This window comes from Talpa europaea (genome assembly GCF_964194135.1).
Source record: "Talpa europaea genome assembly, chromosome: 3".
NCBI classification, from domain to species: domain Eukaryota; kingdom Metazoa; phylum Chordata; class Mammalia; order Eulipotyphla; family Talpidae; genus Talpa; species Talpa europaea.
Window position 1 is genome coordinate 128966933 of NC_140069.1, and position 26963 is coordinate 128993895.

Genomic DNA, 26963 nt, shown 5'->3' on the forward strand with positions numbered 1-26963 from the left:
GTTTTTATGAGGAAATATAATTTTTGCTAATACAATATTATAATAAAAACTCATGACCATATTGGCATGAAATTTAAAAAATACATATTATTGACTTTTTAAAAACAGATTCTTGCTTTTTTTCATCATGACTATTTGCATCCAAATAGTCATTATTTGAGCCGTTATTATCTTTTTTCCTTATGGCTATTCCCATGGCAGCTTTTTTGTTAGTGGATATACTGTTTTCTGTTTTGTGGAAATGAATTTGAGAATAAAAATTATTGCATCTATGTTCAGAGCTTTATCTTTATCAAACTTAAACTTAAAAAGTTGTTATTACATGAACATTAAAGAAATAGAAAATACAGATAAGCACACAGAAGAACATAAAAATCCCTTATAATGTCACCACTCTAGGATAAACACTGTGAGGATTTTGCTAAATATCTTTCTAGATCTTTCTCTAAAATTAAAAGTATATTATTATATGTCACAAACACAAAAACAATGATAAAAATATATCTTTAATACACCCTTTTTAATTTAATGTAGTATTTCCTTGTATAGTCATATTAAATCATATTAAATCTCCTCAGTTTTGGCATCATGGAATGAACACTGGCTTTTCTAAGAATTATAGAATTTAATAGAAGCAACTGATCATTTTTTATTATATTTTTTATTTTATATATTTTTTTACATTGTTCTTCATTTTTTGTACAATGTATGTATGCTTTCTCATCTTGGTTATAGTCCCGGTGAAATTCCCACCAGCAATTTACCCGTGAGCCATCACCATAGTCACGTGTGCTCTTCCCACCCCTGTTTTGATCCTACTCCCTTCTCCCCACCTGTGCCTCTGGTTTATAGTTGTTTATAGATTTCGATATTCACTTTATATATAATTACCTGCTTTTCCCCTAACCTCTTATTTGGATTCTCTACATTCCTCCTATAAGTGAAATAATCCGGTATTTTTCTTTTTCTTTCTGCTTATTTCACTGAGCATGATCCCTTCCAGTTCCATCAATGTTGCTGCGAATGGCATGAGTTTAAGTGAGCTCATTTAAATGGTTTAAATGAGCAAAAACTTGCAAAGCAGTGCAGTCCTTTAACCATATAGACTTCTAGCTGCTAGTACTCATATATATATATGTGGACTCATAGGCTGATATGTATATATCTGGAGAGGCAACTACCACTAAAAGTATGGGGTGCTAGGCCCTCCCCAGTGGCGCAGCAGTTGAGCACTGGGTTGCGAAGCTGCCTGCAGCTTCTGCAGCACCGGTTCGATTCCCTGCTGCTCCGCGGCCACCGGAGGAGGGTCCCACATGATTCACAGACCTCTCCTGCCACCCGCTGCTCCCCTCAGCAGTGTACTAAAGTCTCACCACCCTGCGCTTCTGACTGTACCCAGTGCTTGTATAAATAAATAAATAAATCTAAAAAAAAAAAAAGCAATGGAATGTTTAAGAAACCTTTAAAAAAAAGTATGGGGTGCTATTCAAGTTATCCACATTTAAGACTTTTGTGTGTTGAATAGAATTATTAATGCACTTCGAATCTCATTTCCTAGTGTTGCAATATATATTTAATGCAAATTTAAAAAAATAAAATATAACATGCTTTTCAAGTCAGAGTGGTATGAAAGGAGTGTTTTATTAACTCGATGTATCTAAGCAATGAGAAAATTTCTATAATTTCCAGAAAAATGTCATGATGAATTATACATCAGTAGATTCACCTTCCTGAAGGTCAGTGGTTATAAGTAGTACTCATTAAGGTTACTCACACATTATCACTGTGCAGCAAAGTGACATGATGGTTATTTACTTCTTAGAAGACTATATATTACAACTTAAAGTATTGATGAAGTTACTGTGTCTCTAGAGAAGACTGACAGAATTAGGATGTGAAAGATTTCTTTGGCTGGCTGTTCTTCTAAAGTGAATTATGTAATCATTTTGAAATACAAAACAATTATTACTTTTATCATTCGTGGCAGTGTTTGCATTAGTTTTTTTAAGAGCTGCAATCACAACCCAAATACTGGTTGTCTTCTGAGTTTGCAAATCTTTAGGCTCCTCAAAGATTAGTTGTCAAAAATACCTGCATTGATATTTTTTGAAATGAGGCTCATAAACCTGAGAAAAGCATATAGTTCCTATTTTTTTTAAATCAGTGTCCTTTCAAGAAACACTTTTGACATGGACTTAGGTTAAATTGTCCCCACCTTCATGTCAGTGGGAAATAACTGGGTAAAACCTACTGAGGTGGTTGACATTTGTTCGACCACACTTCTTAGAAGCTTTTCACCTCCCACCCACATTTTTACTCATAATCCCTAGAGTTGAGACTGGACTTCCTCCCGTGGGCAGTTAAACCTCCTTCCAAGATGCCCACATCCAGGAGCGCAAGCTGGAAGAGACTCGTATCTGCCCTTGTCCCTCTGCATCCACTTCCACACTCAGCTGAGAGGCTTGTCCCAGCAGAGGCGTCCTGTTCTCCTTGTTTGTACTTCTTTCTTGTTTCTTTTCCCACCATTTTTTCCTTTGCCCTCTGACACTCAGTGCTTTGCTTATTCATCTTTTGGCATCTGCTTTGCTGGTCTTGTGCGTTCCTGGTAGGTCTTCACTCATAAAAGTTCTCACACGTGATGAGAGAATAAAGGACTTCATGTCAGCAAAAAGTTTCTGAAGTTTTTATGCCTTTTCATGAAAGAATGTGTAAATTTGTAAAACACAACCTAATTTGGTCTAAGTGGCAGATTTTTATAAAAAGTTTACAAAAGACTGCATTTCTTTTTTTTTATTATTAAGTAATTTATTTATTTATACAAGCACTGGGTACAGTCAGAAGCGTGGGAGGGTGAGAGAATTCACCAGAGCCAGAGCAGGGAGCAGAACAGGCAGAGTGACAAAATACACTGCTGAGAGGAGCAGCAGGTGGCAGGAGAGGTCTGCACACCATGTGGGACCCTCGCCCGGGGCAGGCAGCTTCACAGCCCAGCGCTCAACCGCTGGGCTACCAGGGAAGGCCCAAAGACTGCATTTCTTCTAAAACATTTAGAGAGGAATGCAAAAAGGGGGGGGGGGCAAGTTTTTGCATGCGCTCTTAATAGGATCTGGAACTTAGAAACTAAAAGCACTTAACTACATTTTCTAGTGGACTTATTTAAAGGTTACAGTTGATCCTGGGAATGCGCTTCCAAATCAGGCTATTTCTTTATCTGTGTGTCAGGAGCACCAGCCACCAGGTAGAAGAGAGTTGAATGATAAAAACAAGCTTTAAGTAAGAACACTTATTACTCCCTGACAAAGGGGATGGCGACCTCTTTAATTTGTGAGGATCCTTAGCTATTATATTAAGTGCAGTTATATCATTTATATTGCTTACTTGTATTCCATGGGCCTTGGCATGGACCCAGGTTGGCCATAGCTGAGATCTTGCAGAAACCAGATTCTCCTTCTTGGTGGTATCTCCAATGAGTATCTGAAGAAGAAGGACCCCGAATTAGAAAGGAATTAGAGCATGCAATTCAGTCCTGAAGCGGGAACTGGAACATTAACATAGTTCAGAACTCCCTAAAATGAAGGAAATTATGATTTTTTCCTATTTTACTATCTCAGTTGGTAGCTTGTATATGGTGTCTGAGTATGTGTTGATCTGGAAAACCTCACTTTTCAGTCCAGGTGTTGTGCTTTATAAAGTAGATGCTCTTCTAATGAGATAGTTAAATTGATTTCAATTAGAAATACAAGGAAAACCTGGAAATCTAGTGCAACTGAATAACTTATTCCACAGTCATTACCCAGCTAGTTAACTAGATTGTTATTGAAGAGACCCAGTCCTACCTTATAGAAAGCAAATCTGGCAAGATCATAGGTTACATTTTGTCAAGACTTTTCTCTTGAAACATTCCAAAGCATATATCTCTTCCTCCATGAAATTCTATGTTTTAGCATCTAAAAGATGATTACCTGCACTTTTATGACATGTTACTAAGCTATTGATGACCAATAAACACAGGTGTTTTTGATTCTGATTAAAATGGAAGTTTAACCCATTAAGCAAATTAGTAATAAGTTCTTACAGATTTGTAAAGGAGAAAACAAAGAAAGAAAAACCTGGTGAAAGGAAATGTAAATTTCTATATTTTTCTCCAGAAATTTTTTGTTTTGTGTGTATATGTAAAACTTGAATGTATTTTAAGAGAAATTCATCTTTAAGGAACAGTTCACTTCAACACTTTCCATTCTCTAAAAAGTAGGATTGATTTTCTGGAAGGAAATCTATAAATGATATTTGTAAATTTCTGTCTTCTCAAAGTGGACTTGAACGTCATTAGAAACAAGATCCAGGTGATTCTGATTCTGATCCTCTAAAGATACTGATTGTATGAGTAGTTTACTTTCAAACTGATTATGTGGTGTCTTCTGCCATCTAGTGGACATAAGTAGAAGTGTCCACCAGATAGAGTATAGATGATGTACTCTAGACCTAGACTACAATATATCCTTTGATTTTGAATTTGTTGTTTTTTTTTTGATAATGGAAAAATAGCCCTCTAATTCTCAAAGTAGCATTTCATTCTAAATCCTTGATAAACAAAAATTAGCATCATAGTTTTTATGGTGAAAATTCCTGTCTCTGCCTTTATGTCTCCTGTCATATAAAATTATATATGCATTTATTTACATAAAGCACATAGAGCTAGATGTCATTTTCCAAAATATAAATACACTAAACCTTTTTTGAAACACTCAGAAGCCATAGCTAGCATAGCATACATTTGCTTAAATTGCTAATGCTAAACATTGTATATAAAAGTTTTCAATTTACAAGGCAATTTTTAGGCTTTTTTGTTTTTTTGGGTTTTTTTGGTGGGACCCTCACTGGTGGCCCAGGAACCAAACAGCGCTGCAGAGGCTGAGGGCAGCCTCGTAGCCCAGCGCTCAACTGCTGCGCCACCAGGGGAGGACCAAGGCAATTGTTAGTTTTGGGTGCCTCCTGTGTTTGTGAGATTAACTACATGGATTTGGGGTAACATTCTGATGTTATTGCTGGCATATTTTCATTGAGTCTTTGAAATAGTTTTTGTAGTGGTGATGATTACTTCACCCAAGTCAACTGCAAACTGCCATCTGGTAGCTTTGTAACTTCAGTTATACCCTGAAAGCAAGGCCTAGAATATGTGAGAGTGTTACTTAAATCATTGGCCTTGGGGACCTTTTCCTCTCTATTGCAAATCTATCTGGCCTATGGAAAGATTATATTTATTACACTGCTTCATTAGCACAATGTAAAAAAGTTTATCATTTCAGTCTTCACAATTAGTCCAAACAACCACGTTATAAATCTATTTCAGAAAATATCACAGTGCTCTTTCTAATGGGACCACATTTTTGGCACGATTCCCAACATAGGCTTCAATTCATTTTAATGAAGCCTCCAAACAATTTTCAAAATACAATTATTTTCAGAGGAGACAAACAGATCTTCTAATTCCCTGAAATTAATTGCTTAATCTACTTACGGTGCCCAAGTGGAATTTTTTTTAGCAGATCTGAAAAATACTGAAATAATAGTTTTCATTGTTCCCCTATCGTTTTCCCCAATTGGGAATTTTAAATTATCTAAAGGATTTTCTAACAACAAATGTCTGAAAATAGATCATATTTTATAATTTAATTCCTCATCCTCAGATCATTCTCTTTTCCAGGTACCAAATAAGAGAAATAAAGGTAGCATAAACTTGAAGATAATCTTTGTTAGCTTATTTCAAAAAATGAATTTTTATGCCAGATATTTTCCAGTTGGTGTGTTCTTAAAAAGCTCTGGTTCTTAGTTTGTACTGTACAGGAGAGTTAAGACCTGTTCTAAAAAAATAATATGAGACCATGCAGTTAATGCAATAATCATGGCAAAGCAGATCTGACAATTGATAATGACAGATCATTTAGCAGAGATCAGGAACATAATGAGAAAGAAGATCGCATTTGGGCAAGAGCTATTCTGGAAGCGAGGAGTAGGACTTGAACCGACAGATTAAGGAAGGAAGGAATCTGCAGGGAGTGACGTAAACAGAAGCTCCCTAATTGAAAAGTGTATCTTTTTATTGCCTTCTAATAAAATAAATTAGAACACAAATTTTCATAGATTATAGCTTACTTGGAGGTTGACAGTTGTATCAATCACTGTACTTTTTTTCTCTGAAGTTTGTAGTTCAGAACCAGAAAATGTTCAAGCTGACCCAGAGAATTATACCAGCCTTCTTGTCACTTGGGAGAGACCTCGAGTTGTTTATGACACCATGATTGAGAAGTTTGCAGTTTTGTATCAACAATTAGAAGGAGAAGACCAAACCAAGCATGAATTTTTGACAGATGGCTATCAAGACTTGGTGACTATGAAAGCAATTGTTTCTATGTATTGATAATATAAGAGTTTAATTTTTCAAAGTAAGAGTTTACAAGTGATTGTAAATTGCTGTTCTCAGCTACTTTAGACTTCTCTGAAGCTCTGCATCAGGGGAGAAGGGCGCAGAAGCATTGGTAGGGAAATGTTGGCCATAGCCTGGGGTGTGGGTAAGAAAGTCCCTTCTTGGTATGGCTTATGGAATGCCCCAGAACAGATCAAGGAAAGTAGACTGCGCTATCAGACAGCTGGAGTCCCACTGGGAAGGCCTGGGAACCTACATATAAACAAAGACTTATGTCAGGATAACACGTTAACTGCCATATGGACAAAATAGACAAACTTCGTAGCAATTTTTAAATTCAGTTGACTAGAACAGAGACACTATGAACTGGGAAAGTTGTGGAACTTACTATTTTTCATTTCAGAGATGAGGATGAAGAAATACACTGTTTTTTCTTCTTTTATATTCTACTCCTTGTTTTCAAATTCTATCCATTTATTTCTCTGAAATATTAATTTGCCGTTTGGGGTACTCATTTATGTTGATGAGTTTCAGTTAAAAATAAAACTTGCTAAAATTAAAATCTGATTTATTTTAAGAAGCCAAAAGGGCCTCATTTCCCAGTGTCTTCTAATTCATTAAATATTACAAATTCAACTTAACATCACATAAACTTTTCTTTGTGTGAATAAAATATTAATATTTTCCACTGACAAATAAGAAAAAAGTTTCTCAGAACAGATGACTACTGTTCTGAGAAATAACCCTTGAAAATAACCCTTGTGTGTAATTATGAACCTCTTCCTTTTTAGGGTGCTATTCTCAATAATTTACTGCCCAATATGAGCTATGTTCTTCAAATAGTTGCCATTTGCACTAATGGCTTATATGGAAAATACAGCGACCAGCTGATTGTCGACATGCCTTCCAATGATGCTGGTAAGTTTCCCCGATACACCTTTATATTATCAAAAATAAATGAGGCTAATTTAACTACTGGACGGAATGATACTTGCTCCCCAACTTTGTATTCCTTTGGCCAAGAAAGCAAAATGATCATCTTTTTAGTCTATGTCATGAGTCTAGGAACCCATATTTCATTCAGCAGATTTGGTGCAGGATAAGAAGTAAATCTATTTTTAATATTGAGGCTTCCATTTCTAAAAGAAGAACAGTAAAATATCCTATAGTATCTGTAACAAGTATCAAAGGAAATTTGCCATGTAAGTTAATATTTAGTTTAGATAATTAAGAGTTGGTTTCCCTTGTGTTTCCTTTTTCAGACCGCAAAGTCTTTTGTAGTAAGTATACGCATGATCCTAGGATCAGATGAGGTACCCTGAAATAGCTGTACAAAGCATCTGAAGAGTTCTTACCCACTTTTATAATTTGGTGTTTGTGGAGGAGTGCTTTTCTCTTGATTGATTTGCCAGCCCTATTTCACAAAACAAAACAAAGGATGTTGTGTTTAATTGTATTGTGTTTGCATGCATCTTCTCTAAATATTATGGGAAAATCTTTTGATCTTAAAACATATGCAAAATGTTAACCATCATAAGTTGACACTTCACAAATTTATATAATTAAGTTGAAGTTTTCCTTTTCTTGTATAAGTAGTTTTAAAGCAATGAATGGAAAACAATGAATGGAAAGCATATATGCATATATGTATATGTGCATCTGTTCACACACATACACGTCATACATTCATATATATTTGTAAAGGTTCATACATAAATGTAAACTCTTTGATCAACCCCATCATGAGGTTACTCACTGAAATTTTTACAAGTTTTTAATGGAAATGAATAATTAACAAATTGTATTAATTATAACACACTCCATGTTCACATATGGAAGGAAAACTGATGTGTATTGGTTTGTCTTTGTGGTCTAAACGTTATAGCAGGGCTTTTAACACAAATATAAGTTTGTTCACCAATCACCTCACTGTAGTTGTGCTAACTAGTTAAATATTTGAAGTTAAAGAATATATGTCACAGCATTAGCTATTTGAATATATAATGTTCCAAATTGTAGGGGCTAAAATTCTCCAAGATGTTTCCCAAATTAGAACAATGATGGCTAAAGACTATGACTATTATCATGTTCGAAGTATCACTTTTTAATATTTCGTATGATCTACCTCTTCATCTGGATATAACCATATTTCCCACTGCTTTCACTTAGCATTATTTTCAAAAACAGGTTATATTTAAATGGAATATACACTTTAAATTTTATTGAAAGGTGAGTATTGAATTAATTGACCATGATTTTGGCTATATCACATCATGCTCCTCCATTGAATGTTTTGATTCACTCAAAAAAATAACATCTTTAGCGGTCAACATTGCCTATGTTGGCCAATAATATGTGAATTAATGAAATATGGCATATAAAAATATCCTTTAATCCTGTTGTGTATTTTAAGATACAAATTATATTTAATATACCCACTTATTTTTGCCATAATGGTTTAATTATACTACTCTAACTTCTGTGCTTATAACAATTTCGCAAGATTTTACAAAAATATCTACTTTTAGGTATTCATGTCACACACTTTTTTTACTCTATCCACTATGCCAAAATATTGAACTTCCTCAATTTCTTTGTTGTTGTTTTTAAAGAGGTTTATTGCATATGGAAAAAAAAAGATCAAACGTATTTCCTATAGGTGTGATTCTGAGTGATTCTTTTAGACTGAGTATATATTGGCACAAAGTGCAAAACTCCTATATCTTTTGAAACACTTTCATATTTGTACAAAATAATAAATATTATAACTTAATTTCTATTTATTCCAAGGATCGGGATGCTATTGAACATTGTAATAATGAGATGCTAGCTTGGACACACCATTTACTCCCCATGGATGTCTTGGTCCCTTAAAGAATTTTGCATAGTAATGATGTTGTAGTCAAAGATGGTATTTGATTGATGTTTTATTACACTTTTATTATCCTTAAAATCAAGGGCTTAAAAGTTAGGGAGATTATGCCTTAATTACTTCTACCCAAAATTCCTTCATCAAAAGCCAATTTACCCAAAGTTTGGGTCTTTCTAATTTTTGGAAAAAAATATTATTTATCTTAGAACTCATTTATTTTTATCTGAAAGGCTGCAATGGCATTGCAATCTGTATATTTACAATTAATTAATTATCTTAATTTTTGTCTTATGGTAAAAATACAAGTCCTGCCAGTAGGAATGTCTTGTGGCTTAGTGTGATGACACTTATAAGATTTGTAATTTTATGATTTATGTGGGCAAATATAGATTAAAGTGACTTTTGAGTTTGTTGCTTGTTTCATGATTTTTTTATTAGTATCATTTCATCTTGTTAATCATGTTAATCATCTTGTTCTGTTACCTTAATAAAAAAAAAACTTATTGAATAGTCTATGATTTTGGAAAAGTTATCTTCTAAATACTGAATTATTTATTGACTTTGTTAAGAAGAAATGAAAGAGATCACTTATAATTCCCCTCATTCTTTCAATCATAGATTTCAAATATTCTAGTCAATATCTGTTAAAGAAAATTCAGCTTCCAAATGTACATTTAATGTTGGCTAATCCAATTAATTTATTAGTGGTACATGTTGATTACAGTTGTGTACAACAGTATACCATAAGCTAATGTCCATTAAAATTATTATAAATTGCTATTTTATAATAAATGTATAAATTCATATTTGAAAATAATTTAAATTTGTCAAGGAAACCTTTTAAAGGTTAAGCAGAAATGTACATTCAAGTGTTTTGAGGAAAATTATACTTATGAATGACTAATTCATAAATATATTTATTTCCTTATACCTAAAATAATTTTGTATATAGACTTACTATTATGCTATTATAGAGGATGTTATTTAAGTACATTTTTTAGGGCCTTTTCAATTATACATTTTAAATTTTAATGCTTGGTGAACTGGGTCTACACATCTTTCTGTTATTGTGTGTTTTTCAGTTGTGTAACAGTTGTCTTTGTTAAATCACTATACATCTGTCCTTACTCTGCCTGTATCATCCTATGTTATTGGTGCTTTTATATAATGATATTTAAAATCACAGTTTGAAGAGATTGCAGTCTATATTGCTGTCACCTTTTGCACTGTGAAACTTGGCATACCTTCAAACAATTAAATTGTCCTTGCTTGCCAACCTACATCAGTGTTGCTTTTTTGTGTGATGGAATTTTAATGTGTTACTCACATGTTCTTTTGGAAAATCTAACATTACATGTGCCCCAAAGCAAATCCAGAATCAAACAAGTGTTGTTGCTTCATTATCACACAAATGTCAATTATTGGTATTCATCCCAAAAAAAAGTTCTTAACAGTCTTCACTCTCAGACTTTTTTTGTAGCCTTTGTAGTTTTGATGATGTAAGGAGATTCTGTAAACCAGTATAATTTTGAATTATTTAATATATTCAGTAGTACTTGAGTCTGATCAATGACTACTAAAATATTGGTTATGTGAGGAAACAGCAGGCCAAAGGGTATTCAATATGAGACCACGTGCCAGTCATGAGATTGGAATCACCTTTGGATACTGTGATCCTGAACAATTTAGAAGGCATGAGTGTAGAAACAGTCTTCCAAAATTATCAAATTTAAAATTGTCCTGAAAATTGTTGAAAAGGCTTAGCAAAAGACTACTGGGTGTTGGGGGGCTACCCCAGAGTTTCCATCAGTTTAAATCATCTGAGATTAATCAGAAACCATAGTGAAGATCATTCTAATAGGTTTATATTGACCAATATAAAGGCACCACACTTGGGATAATCACCCATGAGTGTGCTGTGAAACAAAGATGATCCCTGAGGGCTTTTGGGTCCCTATATTCTGCACCCTAGAATCTAAAAGGAACATAAAGAAAACATCTTACTGCAGTAAATAGTGAAGCCAGCTATATAGTAGAGCACACAGATATCCTTTAAAGGATATGATTGGGTAAAATCATGTGTATTAGCTTATTGGAAGTCATGATCCATATAGTTAATTTATGCTCTGATAAAAGGATAAAAATAAATCAAATGCAATACACAGAGAATATGGTAAGAAAAGGAAATCAGTCCTTAATGTGATAATTATATAGACACCCCACCCCAGTTCTTACCATTAATAAGAAAATTACCTTTGTCCATTGAAAATATGAAGTTAGACTTTTTTAAAATTCTAAAATACTTCCTTAGGCACATTAAAGATAATGGACTATTGTTTAGATTTGTTCCTGTAAACTCTTCACAGAGAAAAATTTAAAGTGTATGTGTCACTAACATGTATTTGATTATGGTTTGTCCTTGTAAGCACTAAATAATTTAAAAATACATGAAAAGGGGTGACTCCATTTCCAAACATTTCCAATTCAGTTAGGGATTGTCTCATATGCTGAATGTGACGATTTTGACAAGAATGAACTCCTCCAGTTTTAGATTTTAGAAAATCACACTGAAAGTTCTTAATTGTCAGTTAAGTTGTGTCTGCATTTTAAATTCACTTGTATTGGTTTCTTGGAATTTGCAGAAGCACAATTGTTTTTGACAACAGAAATCACTTTAATCTTGGACTATAAATAATAAAAACCATGAAAAATAGAGGGTAGGAGAAGGTTTCCTAGACACAAAATAGAAAAAGGAGAACATTATGATCCAAATAAGTTTCCAAACTCTTTCATGGTCAGTTTTAACCAGAAAGAAAATAATTGAGAGTTAAAAACTTTAAGATTGTAATTATTGCTAGTGAGTATTCTCATTTTTCTAGCAGAGAAAATTGCCCAGGGTAAGTAACTGCAACAGATAAATATTCAAGAGTATAAACTTTAAATAAAATCCTCTTGGAATCTGGACTTACAAATATTGCTTGCATTGTCTGCTAAATAGAATTCATGCTGTTACTGTGTTTTATGGTTTACCATTTCTTAATACTAGAAATTTTCTGGTAAAAATAAACTCAAGAAAGTATGTATTATAAAATAGGTGTGGATTTGATACACATTTAATATTAATTCAGTCATGCCTTTGGGATTTCCATAGAATATGCATTTCCTTGGAGAATTGGTAGAGGCATAAAACAGGATATAGGCAGCATTGGGATAAAAAAAGAGCAAAACCTTAGGAGATGGAATAAGATTCTATAAAGTAAAAGAAAGAAGAGGAACATATTTATAATAGTACTCAAGCAAACTCATGGTCACCTGCTGCGATCGTCCCTCCTACGCGCTCTAGGTGAAAAATGAGGAAAATGCTCCCTTAGTCTCTCAGGCATTTGGCGGTGTGGCTAGATTCCTTGGAGGAGTTGGAGAACCAGTTCTCACGCCTTCCTAACATCTTCCAACAGGTCCTGTTTAAGACTAAGATTTCCAAGTACTAGAAATATATTGATGCTTTCAGCTTGGTAAAAATGAACTTGATGGTCCTGGCCATCACTGTCCCTGCATGAACAGCACGAATTGACTCCCTGAGGAGAAGGTAGAGATTTGTGGGTTCAGTCCTTCGGCTGCCAAGCCAGTGGGAGGCCAGATGGAAAACACTCTCCAGTTTATCTGGTACAACAGCCTCTATACAAAGAGGTGTAATCCAAAGAGTAAAATGAGTTGTTTAGCCTTCAATCAGAAGCAGAACTAAAGGAAGAAGTAGCTGAATAAGAAAATAAAATCCTGTCATTTCCAAAAAAAAAAAAAAAGGTCCCTGCATTTCTACAACTGAGCTTTTTTTATCAACACTGCTAACAGTGAAAGTTAGTTTGCACTGATAAAAAAAGTAATTTCTTTATACACAGATATGTCACCTCTTTAAGTCCTCTCTTTCTTAGCTTCAAACACTTGGGCTAGAGTGGGAAAACTCAAGTAGAGGGCAGAGATGAAGGGTTGGAACACAGCTTATATATTTATGTTGTGTTGTGGTAGGTAGTATTCAGTCAGGTTAAAAACTGGAATTTGAGTTTTTTATTTTGAGCAATTCTATATTTTCAAAACTAACAGTGTTTTTTTCCCCCTTTTCCTTATTTTCACCCAAAGGTAAACCACAGACTGAAATCATTGAATAAAAATTATAATAGTTTTGTTTTTAATTTTGTAGAACTTGACGTGTTTCCTGAACTAATTGGAACTGAAGAAATATTCAAGGTATCACAACTGTCTTTACATTTCAATATTTTAAAATGTAAAAGCCTGTTTCTAATTACTATTTAGGTTTAAAATGTTGCATTAGTAAAAGTTTGCTTTGCTTTATTCATTTGTGGGGTTTGTTGCTGAGTTTTATGACTGGTTATGTAATTGAGATACAGTTTTTTTAAGAAGTAAGAAGATAATATATTATTATTTGAAAAACACAAATAGAAAGGCTTGGTAATAATAAAAAAACTGAACTTAAAAATTAATTATAGTTATGAGCTATAGTGATAATATGGAATTTTTTCAATGTTCAGATTTTTGTAAAAAAAAACTTGAATATTAGTTAACCAATTCTTAATATTGCTACAGTAAATTTATGACTACCATAAACAGTGATTAAAAGCTTGATAATAAATAAGAGCCAATATATAAATTGTGTATATTTTTTACCCATATAATTTGATTTTTTTGTGTTTGGAGTATTAATATTTAAGTGCCTGTTGCTAGCACAATGTCCTTCAGGTAACTTAAGTAGTCATGAGTATGTATCAGTTTTAGCATTGTCTTTTTTTAATTGAGATAGCATTGCGTTATAACACTATATAAGTTATATAAGTATTCATCATTCAGAATCAGAATCAATTTGTGTACATAATTTTTATTAGAGATAAGATGACTGTAATCTCATCCTCAATCCAAATACACTATTCATCATAACTGAGATTACATATTAATTCTAGATGCTACTGTTAGTAGCATTGTTAATAATTGTGAATTTGTGCGTATGTATATATGTATGTATGAGCAGATAAAAATGTGAGAACAAATGCTGCTATCTAGCAATAAATAGCAATTAGGTTATATTTTCACATGTATCATTATATTAATATTTATCTTATATATTTATTTCATATTAAATTATTATGTTTAGCTCTCCTTTTTCTTTCAAAATTTTATAAGAACAAAGGACAGTTTTAGCGAAATGACCAGTCCTTGTTTCACCAAGAATTCACAGAATTCAGTTAAGGATCTTTGCATGTGCACACATATGTGTGTGCACGCATGTGGGTGTGTGTGTACTTGGAAATGATAACCAGAATCAAGTGAAAGGCAGGAAAAATAAATTATTTTTACACTGTAAGCTCAAGGTGTTGGTCTGTGGCTTAGTCAGTTTGGACAAAACACCATAAACTGGGTGATTTACAAGCCATAGAAAATTATTGTTTCAGTTCTGGAGCTTGATTGACCACTAGTCAATTGACTGCTGGGTTTTCCTGACATTTACTATGTGTTAGTGAAGAAACACATAACCTGCCTGATGTTTCTAAGGAAAGGGCTAGGTTAAACAATTAGTACTGGAAGCATATTTTGACAAGTTGCCTTTAAAATGTGTCTTAAGATTTAAATGAAAAATATTAAAAACAAAAACCTCTTCCAGTCCCTTATGGTGGCTTTAAAATGATTTTCTGATACTCTGGTTTCTCTTCATATCATATAAATTTTTCACCTTTTACTAAAATTATTTTCTGAAAATAATAAAATATTCTGAACAGTCAGCTGCTCTTATTTCAGTGCCATTTCATATAATAAGAAATTAATTGCATTTTAACTGGTTTCCAGATAAACTGAACAAAGAAAGGCAAAAACAAGAAACTAGGTAACTAGGTATCATGTTGAATAATGCTCAATACATAAAGACATCTGTAATATATTGCCTTCCTTTTAAAGCTGCTATATCTATTCATTCAGTCACTTCTATGAGATTAACATAAAGGCAGTCGTGTTTTCATGAAGTTTCATTACCATCCCTGGAGGGTGGATGATGCAAATTATAGAGACTCGGCTTCCATGGGATGCTGCTTTATGAACCAAAGAGCCCAAGACCCAGCAAGTGGAGATGAAGCCTGTAACCCAGCCTTTGGCAATATCAAGGTTTGTTTTCGTCTTTCCTTATATTCCATTAAATCTTTTTGTTTTTCAAAGGAGGAAGAAGAGGGGAAAGACAAGGGAGAAGATCCTCATGTGAATCCTGGTAGAGACGACGCCACAAACCAGATAAGGAAAAAGGAGCCCCAGATTCCTACTACAACCATCTACAATCATGTAGGGACCAAGTACAATGAGGCCAAGACAAACCGGTTGCCCACAAGAGGAGGCGAAATCTCTGGAAAGGGTGATGTTCCCCACACATCCTTAGATTCTATTTCGCAACCAATTACAGAATTAGCCCCAGAGAAGGAAGTTTCCTTGACTTCACAGATTGCGACCAAGCCCCCTGCTCACACCCTGGAAGGCACATCAGGCTCTTTCAATGAAGGCTCTCACACTGTTATCAGATTCCCACAGATGAACTTGTCGGGGACCCTGGAATCCTTAAATGCTGCTTCTGTAACAGAATCTCAAGAGGTATCTACTGATATCAGTGAGGAAGACAATCTACTAACCAATTTCAAGCTGGATATGGGGACTGATGATTCTTCAGGCTCCAGTCCTGTAACTTCTCCTATTCCATTCATCTCTGAGAACATATCCCAGGGGTATGTATTTTCCTCAGAAAACCCAGAGGCCATCACATTTGATGTCCTTACACCAGAATCTACAAGAAAGCGTTTGGAAGATTCATCCGCATCAGGTTCAGAAGAGTCTCCGAAGGATCCCTCAGTTGATGGAAACATGTGGTTCTCTGGCACTACAGACATCACAACAGAGCATGATGTTGGATCAGGTAGAGAAGGCTTTCTCCAGACCAATTACACTGAGATACCAGTTGATGAGCCTGAGAGGACAACTGAATCCTCTTCTCCAGGCCCAATGGTGGCACAGGGTCCCTCTGTCACAGATCTGGAAATGCCACCTTATTCTACCTTTGCCTACTTCCCGACTGAGGTCACACCTCATGCTTTCACTCCATCCTCTGGACAACATGATTCAGCCCCCACTGTCAACGTGGTACACTCGCAGACAACCCAACCAGTATACAACGGTGAGACACCTCTTCAACCTTCCTACAGTAGTGAAGTCTTTCCTCTAGTCACCCCTCTGTTGCTTGACAATCAGATCCTCAACACTACCCCTGCTGCTTCAAGTAGTGATTCGGCCTTGCATGCTACGCCTGTATTTCCCAGTGTCGATATGTCAGTTGAATCCACTCTGTCTTCCTATGATGGTGCACCTCTGCTTCCATTTTCCTCTGCTTCCTTCAGTAGTGAATTGCTTCGCCATCTGTATACAGTCTCTCAAATCCTTCCACAAGTTACTACAGCTGTTGAGAGCGATAAGGTGTCCCTGCATGCTTCTCTGCCAGTGGCTGGGGGTGATGTGCTATTAGAGCCCAGCCTGGCTCAGTATTCTGATGTGGTGTCACATCAGGCCACTACTCATGCTGCTTCTGCGACCTTGGAATTTGGTGGTGGTGAATCGGGTGTCCTTTATAAAACACCTATGCTTTCTCAAGTCGAGCCATCCCGCAGTGATGTGATGCATGCACGCTCGTCAGGGCTTGAAGCTTCTTATGCCTTATCTAGTCATGAGGGCTCCCGACACTTCTTCACTATTTCTTACGGTTCTGCAATACCTGTGCATGATTCAGTTGATGTATCTCATCAGGTTTCCTCATTTAGCAGCCCTAGCCAGAGGCCAGTGCCTGAGTCTTCGTTAATAATCCCATCTGCATCACAGCTACAGCCTACGCACGGCCTCTCTGATGATGGGGAGTGGTCTGGAGCCTCCTCTGATAGTGAATTTCTGTTACCTGACACAGATGGCCTGACGGCCCTTAACATTTCTTCACCCGTTTCTGTAGCTGAACTTACCTATGCAACATCTGTGTTTGGTGATCGTAATAAACTTTCTAAAGGTGATATAATCCATGGAAATGAGACTGAACTGAAAATTTCTTCTGTCAGTGAGATGATTTACCATCCCGAAAGCACAGTCATGCCTGACCTACATGATAATGTAAATAAGTTGAAGGCATCTTTGCAAGAATCCCCTGGTTCCATTTCTAGCACAAAGGGCATATTTCCAGGGTCTCTTGCTTATACAGCCACTAAGATTTTTGCTCAGGAGATTAGCCAAGTTCCAGAAACTAACTTTTCAGTTCAACATGCACATGCTGTATCTCAAGCATTTGGTGACACTTTGCTTAAACCTGTGCTTAGTGCAAACTCAGAGCCAGCATCCTTTGACCCTGCTTCTAGTGAAATGTTCTCTCTTTCAACTCAGCTCTTATTTCATGAGGCCACAGCTTCTTTTAATACTGAAGTTTTGCCGCAACCTTCCTCTCAGGCTTCTGATGTTGACACATTGCTTAAAACTGCTCTTCCAGCTGTGCCTAGTGATCCAATATTGTTTGAAACCCCCAAGGTTGATCAAATTAGTTCTACAATATTGCATCTCCTGGCATCAAATTCTGCTTCGAGTGAACACATGCTGCCCTCTTCATCTGTACCAGAGTTTGATGTATCACCTTCTTCTCTGCACGCTGCTTCACTTCAAGGTTTAACCATTTCTTATGCAAATGAGAAATACTTTGAACTAGTTTTGCTTAAAGGTGAAAGTTCCCAGCAAGTGGTACCTTCAATATTCCAAACTGCCAATTTGGAGATGAGCCATGCCTTCCCCCCAGAAGGAAGGCATGTGTTTGCTACTCCCGTTTTATCCACTGATGTACCACCAAATACGCTTATAAATAAGCTTATATATTCTGATGAAGTTTTCTCCTCCTCCAAGGGTTCTATTACTGATGAGATATTTGCTGGTATTCCAACAGTTGTTCCTGAGACACTTGTCACCACTGATCATTCTGTTGCTTTAGGAAATGCCTATGTTTCCATTACAGCTGTTTCTCCTAAAAGAGATGGTTCTGTCACCACAACCCAGTTGCTGTTTCCTTCTAAAACGACTTCTGACTTAACCCACAGTGCCAGATCTGATACTGATTTGGTGGGTGGTGGTGACAATGGTGATATTGAGGATTACGATGATGATGATTATGACGACCGAGATAGTGATGGCTTATTGATAAATAAGTGTATGTCATGCCTCTCCTATAGAGAATCACAGGAAAAGGTAATGAATGATTCAGACACCCAGGAAAATAGTCTTGTGAATCAGAATAATCCAATCTCATATTCACAATCTGAGAGTTCTGAAGAAGAAAATAAAGTCGCAAGTGTAACTTCACACAGTCAGACTGATGTGGACAGAAGTCCTGGTAAATCACCAACAAATGCACCAGCCCAAAAGCACAGTGATGAGAAACAGGAAAATGACATTCAGACTGGCACTGACCTGCTGCCTTTCACCCCAGAATCTAAAGCCTGGGCAGTACTCTCAAGTGATGAAGAGAGTGGATCAGGGCAAACTACCTCAGATAGCCTTAATGAGAATGAGACTTCCACAGATTTCAGTTTTCCAGATGTTAACGAAAGAGATGTTGATGGGGTCCCAGAAGCAGGTGACTCAGAAATAACTCGAGGATCCCCACAGGCCTCCACACCAACTGTTACTAGCGGGCACTCAGAAGTGTTCAAGATTTCAGAGGCAGGTTAGTTATGAATCAAAGGGATAGGCTGAAATAGAAAAATCATGGAAAGGTAGAAATTTGGTACAATGGCACATTATTTTTTTAATTAAGCCATTCCACAAGTCAGTTTTTATAGTTTTGAAAACACGATTTTATTCATTATTTCAAATGAATACATAACATGTTTTGGTTCTTAATTTAATCCTCTCCAAAATAGATAAAGCAATTTTTTTTTTTTTTGGTCAATGTTTCATAGTCTAGAAGCTGCTTGTCATATGTGGGAGCAATTATGTGTGCATGATACATTTTTCATGTATTGTGTTTTAAATGGCAGACTGTAGTGTGCTGTTTTCAGATTTTTTTTCATATTCATGTTCTGAAATAAGCTGTAAACTAATCCTGTTGAATTATCAAATGAATTATAAACTCAGAGAAATATGACATGGACCTCACCCCATGGAAAGGACCCACCCCATGGAAAGGAATTAGATAATTTTCATATCCACATCATCTTGAGGAGATTTAAAAAAAAAACACTTTTATTGCTAAGATTTAAAATTTAATAAGGTTTTTTTAAGGTTTTAATTTTTAAAAATTGTTTTTGTTTCATTGTCTTAATGTTGCCTAAAGGGGGCAGTGTCAACTAACAAAACACATTCTACTTTGCACTTGCTGTTACATACCTTTCTAGGAGGTTAAATAATGGGAATTAATATGCATAGTATGTATAGGTATTGTATGACAAGATGTAAAACACTGGAACATTTTCTGTAGAAATGCATTTCATTTGTTAATGTATTTTATGCAAATGAATTTATTAGCCAGATGTTAGATTACTTGCAGCATATAAATAATGCAATTTACTTTAAATTCCAGTGGGAAGAAAAGGAAATTCATTGCCATTAAGCATATGAAATACTAGATAATTTCATTGAATTGGTTGTGAGAATTTTATTATTTTGCTATTATTAAATTTTAAGGCATTTTTGAAATTGGCAAGAGGATGCTAAAGTAACAATATATACTCTTACTCTATAAAACTCGGCATTTATTATCCAGAACAAAGACACCAGTCTCATTAGGATATTTTTCCTCTTTATTATTTCTATCCCTTGAGTTAGTAGTGTATTTTTCCTTCATGCAGCAGCAATTAGAAGTTTGTAGATTTTTATAAGAAGTTTTTCTGCATTACCTACTTAACATTTAACATTTCATTCCTTAAACACTTACACCCTGATATGTGAGAATGAATAATGAATTCATAGGTCACTATATTCATTAGTGTTGCCTTGTATGTGAATTGTTATCTGACTTCAATGATGATACCTGTTTTTTATTTTTATTGTTTATATAAAAGAAAAATAACACAAATTCATCCACTTTTCTATTTTACTATATCTTGACAATATTGCAAAATATAAAACTGAAAATTATTGAGTAAATCTTAGTAATTTCTATTCAATCCACTGACTAGATTTATTTATTAACAGTTATTTTCTCATGGTGGTGAAGAGAAATCAACATCAAGTAGCATATTTAGTGAAGTAAATAAGATCAAACAGGATTAGGGAAATATTCTTGCCTGTTTTGAAAGTATTTCTGTAAAAAAAAATCATATGTAGTCCATCTTATTCAAAATTGAATAAGTTTCATTAGCAAATGCATATAGACTAATTCTGAAACTCTATTATCTATTTCTAGAATATGAGATAATTTATAAGACATTGTTCCTCAAAATAATATCGATAAGGCAAATATTAGTACCTATAATTTAGAAATATGTAAACAGAGACACAAGGATCCTGCATGGTTTGACCCAGTTCACACAGGGAGTTGATAGAAAACTGAGACTAAAATATGTATTGGCGTGTCTCTCCCAGAGATTATGCTGTCATGATTGAGAATAATAAAAATATATTTAATTTGTAATACCAAAATAATACTTTTTATTTCAAAGCATTTTAAAATATTAATCTTAGGTCTTCATTAGTAGATTCTTGTTTTCTCTTTTAGGAAATTGATTTACACTACTCAGTCATATCAGAATAGGTATTTCAATTTTTCTCAAGAATCAATACAACTAGATGTTCCTCATTATAAGATTGTAAAGCGACAAGTTTATTGTACTTATGTGTGTTATCTCATCTTATATAAAATACCTAGGTTAAGTAAGATAGAGTTATCATGAAATTATCATACTAAAACCTCAACTCAAAGATATCCTTTAAAATCAAGCCTCTAGGAGAACTTATGAAAAAAAAATCTATCTACTAGAGCATGTGCCTGCAGAGGTATATATAGTGTATGTGATATATATGGTAATCTGTTACATAGTTATGTGTTATATCTTACCCATATATCACATATACAATCAGTCATATATATGTATACACATACATTTACATAAATGAGATTTTATGTAACTATACCTGCGCCTATATACATATTGTTCTGAAAACCTGTGGTCACTGAAGAATGTGATTATACAAGCTCACTTTGTATTTAAATTAATATCAAATTTTAAAGTGGAGCAGAGTCTCCTGGAGGACACGGTAAAGCAAGGCTTACTGGATCTGAGTCAGAGGTTTTGATTAAGTAGATTTGGGCTGGTGGTAGTGGGGCCCAAACTCTAAATTTTTAACAAGTTCCAGGTGATGCCACTGCTGCTACTCTGAGAACCACACTTCAAGAATGACATATAGATAATGATAACATCATTTGTAATTTCCAAGTACTAGGGATTTGGTTATATGGGTATTTCATTTATTACCTACAAACTTTCCATTTAGCTAATAGATACAGCAGAAAACATGTAAAGACAATGGTGTATATGAAGCAGTCTGTTTTCTAAAATTACATAAAGAAATTTCATTAAGAAATATTCAGTGTTTTTTTTTTCACTGTCAGATGATTTTGGCTTCAAGATGAGCCTCTCCACAGTATGTAATGGCCAGGGCATTTGATTAATCAAAAGTGAAGCTTGGACTTCTCACAAGATTATTAACAGCTCAGGAATCAATTGACATACAACATTTCCACTTTTCACATAGATTTATGACATTTTAGTCACATTCAAATTACAGTTTTCCTATCAAGGGTATCCATGGTTATAAGAAACAGGGTGTCTTGTAAATTTCTGTTTCCTGTACAAATGAATTAAATTCTTGAACCCTTCTGTATCACCCTTCATTATAAATGAAGTTATCATTTTAAACCTTAAATTCTCTGCAGCCAGGTATATTTCAATGATGTATTTAGGATTTATATTAATTTCAGATTTCTTAGTCCTAAATAGTTAAGGGCAAATTGACTTTCTTTGTCTTGTACCACTAATAGTAAGATACTTAGTATAAGACCATTGATGTGCCAAGTAAGAGGGAAGCAGTGTAGCCTCTGATGAGGAACTTAAATTTAAATCTTTCAAAATCTGCGTCAAGGACACTCTGTAGCAGGGTTAGCCTCATGCTAGGGCAGTTCTAATGTCCAGTCATCTTGGTTTCCCAGTGCACACACCTCAAAGTAGAAGGAAGGGACCCTGCCTGGCCATTGATACCCCAAAGTTCTGACACTTTTTAATAACTTGGAAGGATAGCTTTAGTTGCAGTGATTTTGAAAGTCTTAAAATAGTAATGTACCTACCTGGTTGCAAAAATAGTCTTTGATATCTTTTAAAATTAACCCAAGTACATAATTCTGATTTTTTTTTTTAATTTACACCTGCATGTTTGAAAAGATTTAGGTCTGTGCATTCTTTCCATTCCCATGCAAGAGCATTTTTTGTTTTTTTAATTTTTATTTACTTTTAATTGAGATAACATTGCATTTTAATATTATGTAAGTTTCAGATGTGCATCATTAAAAGTCAGCATCTGTACAGATTACATTAATTCCACCCCCAAAAGTCAAAATAACATTTTAAAACCAACTGTTTTTAAATTTTGAATAGATTGCTAAATTAAAATGTTATTCTAATATAAGAAGGGTTAAGGGTTTCTCTTCATGAAATTATTAATTATTCCTAGTTACCTAATGACAGGATTAAAAATAATTGCATTAAAATGAATTTTGGAAATTCAAGATTATATATAGTGTTCAGCAAGGAGAATTGTTTTTCCTGATCATTCTTTGTAAATACTGGGCAATTCTCTTATTTTATTCTTTCCATTTCCCTTTAACAAACTCTTTGAGACAGTAGTGTGCCCACTTCTTGCCAACCCTGACTAGTGCCAGTCTCTTGTGGTACTATAGTTCTTCAGCTCTGAAGTCTGCTTCACTTTTTAAAACTATGTTTTACTAAAATTAGCTTATAAATGTAGACATTCTTTGCCTCATGGATTCAACATTTTAAAGGTAAGTGACAGCAATGAAGGCTGCAGCTCTTTGGTTAAAAAATATTATTTTTCCTTAAACTTAAATATCAACTTTCTCAATTTTCTCTGACTACAGAGGCCAGTAATAGTAGCCATGAGTCTCGTATTGGTCTAGCTGAGGGGCTGGAGTCGGAGAAGAAGGCAGTTATACCCCTTGTGATCGTGTCAGCCCTGACTTTTATCTGTCTAGTGGTTCTTGTGGGTATTCTCATCTACTGGAGGTAAGTTGAATGTTTGTACTGGAAATGTATTTCATAGAGCTCAGATTTTGCCTGTTATTAATCTGAAATGACTTTTCAACATATGTCCAAATTGTCTTTGACTTGTTAGCGACCATTAATTTATCTATAAAAAAGGTAACTATGAAAAAGGTGAATTTGTGAATCCAAAGACATAACAATAAAAGATTAGATTGTTCTTCATCCTTCAATCAAACAACTAAAAGTAAAATGAAGGAACTTTGGCTTCAATTAATATTTAATACGATGTTTTGACAGTTGCGCTGTCATATTAATCTAATTAGCATTTAAACATTATCATAACATTTAACATAAATCTAAGCGTCTCAGTTTAAATGCTCCAGCTGTTATAATTTCAAAAGTTTTTATTTAGGACGCTATCTTTTTTGAAATAGTGAAAAAATACTCTTGTTTAGCTGTGGATTTCGTTTAAGGCACACATCAACTGCATACTAATAACAGAATGATAACCTACAAAAGTAAAAGTCAAGCAATTAAAATGTGAATATAACTAGAAAACAAGCTAATGTCTATATTAATATGCATGGGATTTTACACTCCATTATAATTTTCCTTAATGATGAAATACAGCTTCACTCTGATCAATAAATTATTAAACCTTTAAAGGACATTAAATTTGAACCCACCATAAGCATCTCGTCCTCTACCAAGCAGAACAACACATGGCAAAATAGTAGCTTACTTGGGACATAGTGTAAGTCAGCGCAGCTCTTATAAATATGTCCTGTAAACTAAAAAATGACATAGTTTACTACTTTTGACTTTTGTTTTAAAAGAGAATTTTCTTCAGATCTATAATTAAACACTTTTTATTTAGCAACATCTTCCTATAAGTTTGTATCATCACTCTTTATGTATTATCCCAAAATATACTCCTTCATTTTATTCATAAGTATTCACTGTTTATTGATGGATCCCCAAAGGTCTAGTATTAAGTTAACTAATGTGGGAGCAAATCAAAAATTGAATTAATCAATCAACAAATGACTGAGAATAGTGCATCAAGAAATTCATGCTTATTGAGGAGGGAGAATTACCCATGAAAAAAACACAGAAGTAAATATTTCTCTAGAAGTAATATTTCTCATAAAATATTGTATGAAAATATACACGTGGCAACCGAAATCTCTGCCAAGAGTGGTCAGACAATAAGGGATCTTGATAGACTAGGACAGGCAGGGTAAATGTAAAATGTAGGGCTTGAACTGGATAATATTCAGAACATGGAGCTAGAAATGACATTCCAGGGAGAAGCACAGTGGGCAGAAAGACCAGGGAGCAGGAGGAAGTTAAGTGTGAGAGAGGCAATCGGGAGCATGGAGTGGCTTGTGGTTGGACTTTGGTTGGCTAGGGTAGAATGCTTTCATGACCAACTGTATTTTATATTTGACTTCCTTTACAAAACAGAGTAGACTGCAGAATATGGGGAACAGATCTTGCTTTTGTTATCCTGTATGGGTTAGGAGGCTATTTTGTCCATAACAGAATGCAAACCAAAGCTGCTTTCCTCACTCATTCATATAAATGCCAGTGAGTCTTTTTATAGAAGATTCCAAGCTCAGAAAAGCACCATAAACATAGTACATAATACATAAATGTTTGTTCAATAAGAATTCATATTGCTTTTTTTCCTTTTCGCAGTGGAGCTTGGTGGTCAAATGGCTTATTAACACTGAAATCATCTTTGTTCAGATTACTTGTTTTTATTAATCTGACTCTCCTTGTCAAACCAATTTTTAAAACTGATGGGAACGGGGTTAAAAAATTTTAAACAAGATGGAAAGTAGGACTAACTACAAAAATAGTGTTAGAATAGAGTTTCAATAGAGGTATCAGATGATTTAAGTTATAGGATTGAAACTATTAGAATGAATCTTTTCATCTCTGTCATATAATATTTCAAGTCTATGTTCAACTTATTTATGATTTGTTATTTTATGGAAAATTAAAATATGGATTGGTATGTATCATCTGCTAATGTGTCATCCCATCTGTACTATGAGGAGAAAAAGATAAAATTCCTATTGAAAAATATTAATCTAAGCTTCAACAATAAAATGTTTCTCTTTTCTCACAAATAACATTCTTTGTACATTGAATACAGAGTGCCTTACTTTAAAATTGGAGCACGCTGATGGTTTTATTGGCAAATTTTATATCTATCAAATGTTTTATATTTATCAAATGCTCTGATAAAATTTATCACCCTTATCCATTTCAAAATTTAACATACCTGTCCTACTCACATCTATTTGAAGTTAATTCACTGGAAAAATGTAACTCTTCAGAAGGGTAATACACTAAGGATATTATTTGTTGAATCCCCAACCTGAAATTGTTGTGTGGCTTCAAGGTTTGTGTGGCTTATTCAAATGCCAGTGCAGACACATTTGTAAACAATATGATTTCATTAACCAAGGTGAAAACAATTTAGAGCTTTGTGGAAGCTACAGACTGTGGGAAAGGATTGAAAATCAAATGCTGACCCAGTAAGTCCTAACAGTAACATGGTCCTTAAGAGTTTTTTCCAAACTTATGTATTTAAATTTTTTATAACCTAATTAGGAGAAAAAAATTGTCAAAGTAGTATAACAAATCCTTTCTTTTGTCTAATTTATCTGACTCAAAGTGGTCCCCTATGTTTTGTGTAAACCTTGAGAGAAAGCACGTTACAGCTGGAAGACTGAACAAATTTGAGGTGATAAAATCTGGAACCCTTTCACCATTCTGCCTGGCATTTTCCTTGTGGCCTTGGGCCTGTCATTTACCAACCTAGGGATTCATTTCCTCTTTTTATCATTTGGAATGAGGCTCACTGGATCGTCTTTAGGATTGCAGTCAAATCTTCTTTAGGGTTTTTGTGATCGAAGCAGAAAGATAAATATTGTTTCATATTTGTGTAAGGTTCTTAAAAAGGAATAATAATTACACATATCTAGCTTTTAATTCTAAATACTTACTGAGATGAAAAGGTGTAAATTAAATAATCAGATTAACATTGATTGATAGGACCTATATCTACAAGTTTAAAACAGTCATCACTTTTTTCTTCTTGGCTGAGTGATAATTAGCAGGAGACGTAGTTATCAACACTTAACACACAAACGTGCAGACATTCGCTGCTTATACAGAACAGATGGACTATAGATATTAAATCTTGTCATACGTTAAATAATATGCCTTGGAATTATTTTCCAGATGTTTTAAGGTATAATTTATATGAGTCAACTATAAGTTTCTAAGATGCAAAATTACTTCATTAAGAGATTTCCAAAAAGTT

At 34.4% G+C, this 26963-nt stretch overlaps 1 protein-coding gene across 6 annotated transcripts in view; it reads left to right on the forward strand.

Annotated features, from left to right (window-relative positions):
* Positions 1-26963, forward strand: part of PTPRZ1 (protein tyrosine phosphatase receptor type Z1) — a gene marked incomplete at both ends in the record, with an annotated part of 150402 nt that overhangs the window by 87418 nt on the left and 36021 nt on the right. For 4 of the 6 annotated variants that reach the window (XM_084229194.1, XM_084229195.1, XM_084229196.1 and 1 more), the window contains 5 exons: positions 6201-6385; positions 7216-7342; positions 13492-13538; positions 15510-16509; positions 23500-23644. In XM_084229194.1, coding sequence (XP_084085320.1) covers positions 6201-6385; positions 7216-7342; positions 13492-13538; positions 15510-16509; positions 23500-23644 — 1504 coding nt within the window. Of the gene's footprint in view, positions 1-6200; positions 6386-7215; positions 7343-13491; positions 13539-15509; positions 19075-23499; positions 23645-26963 lie in introns of all 6 variants that reach the window. The other 2 variants (XM_084229192.1, XM_084229193.1) reach the window with 1 other exon arrangement.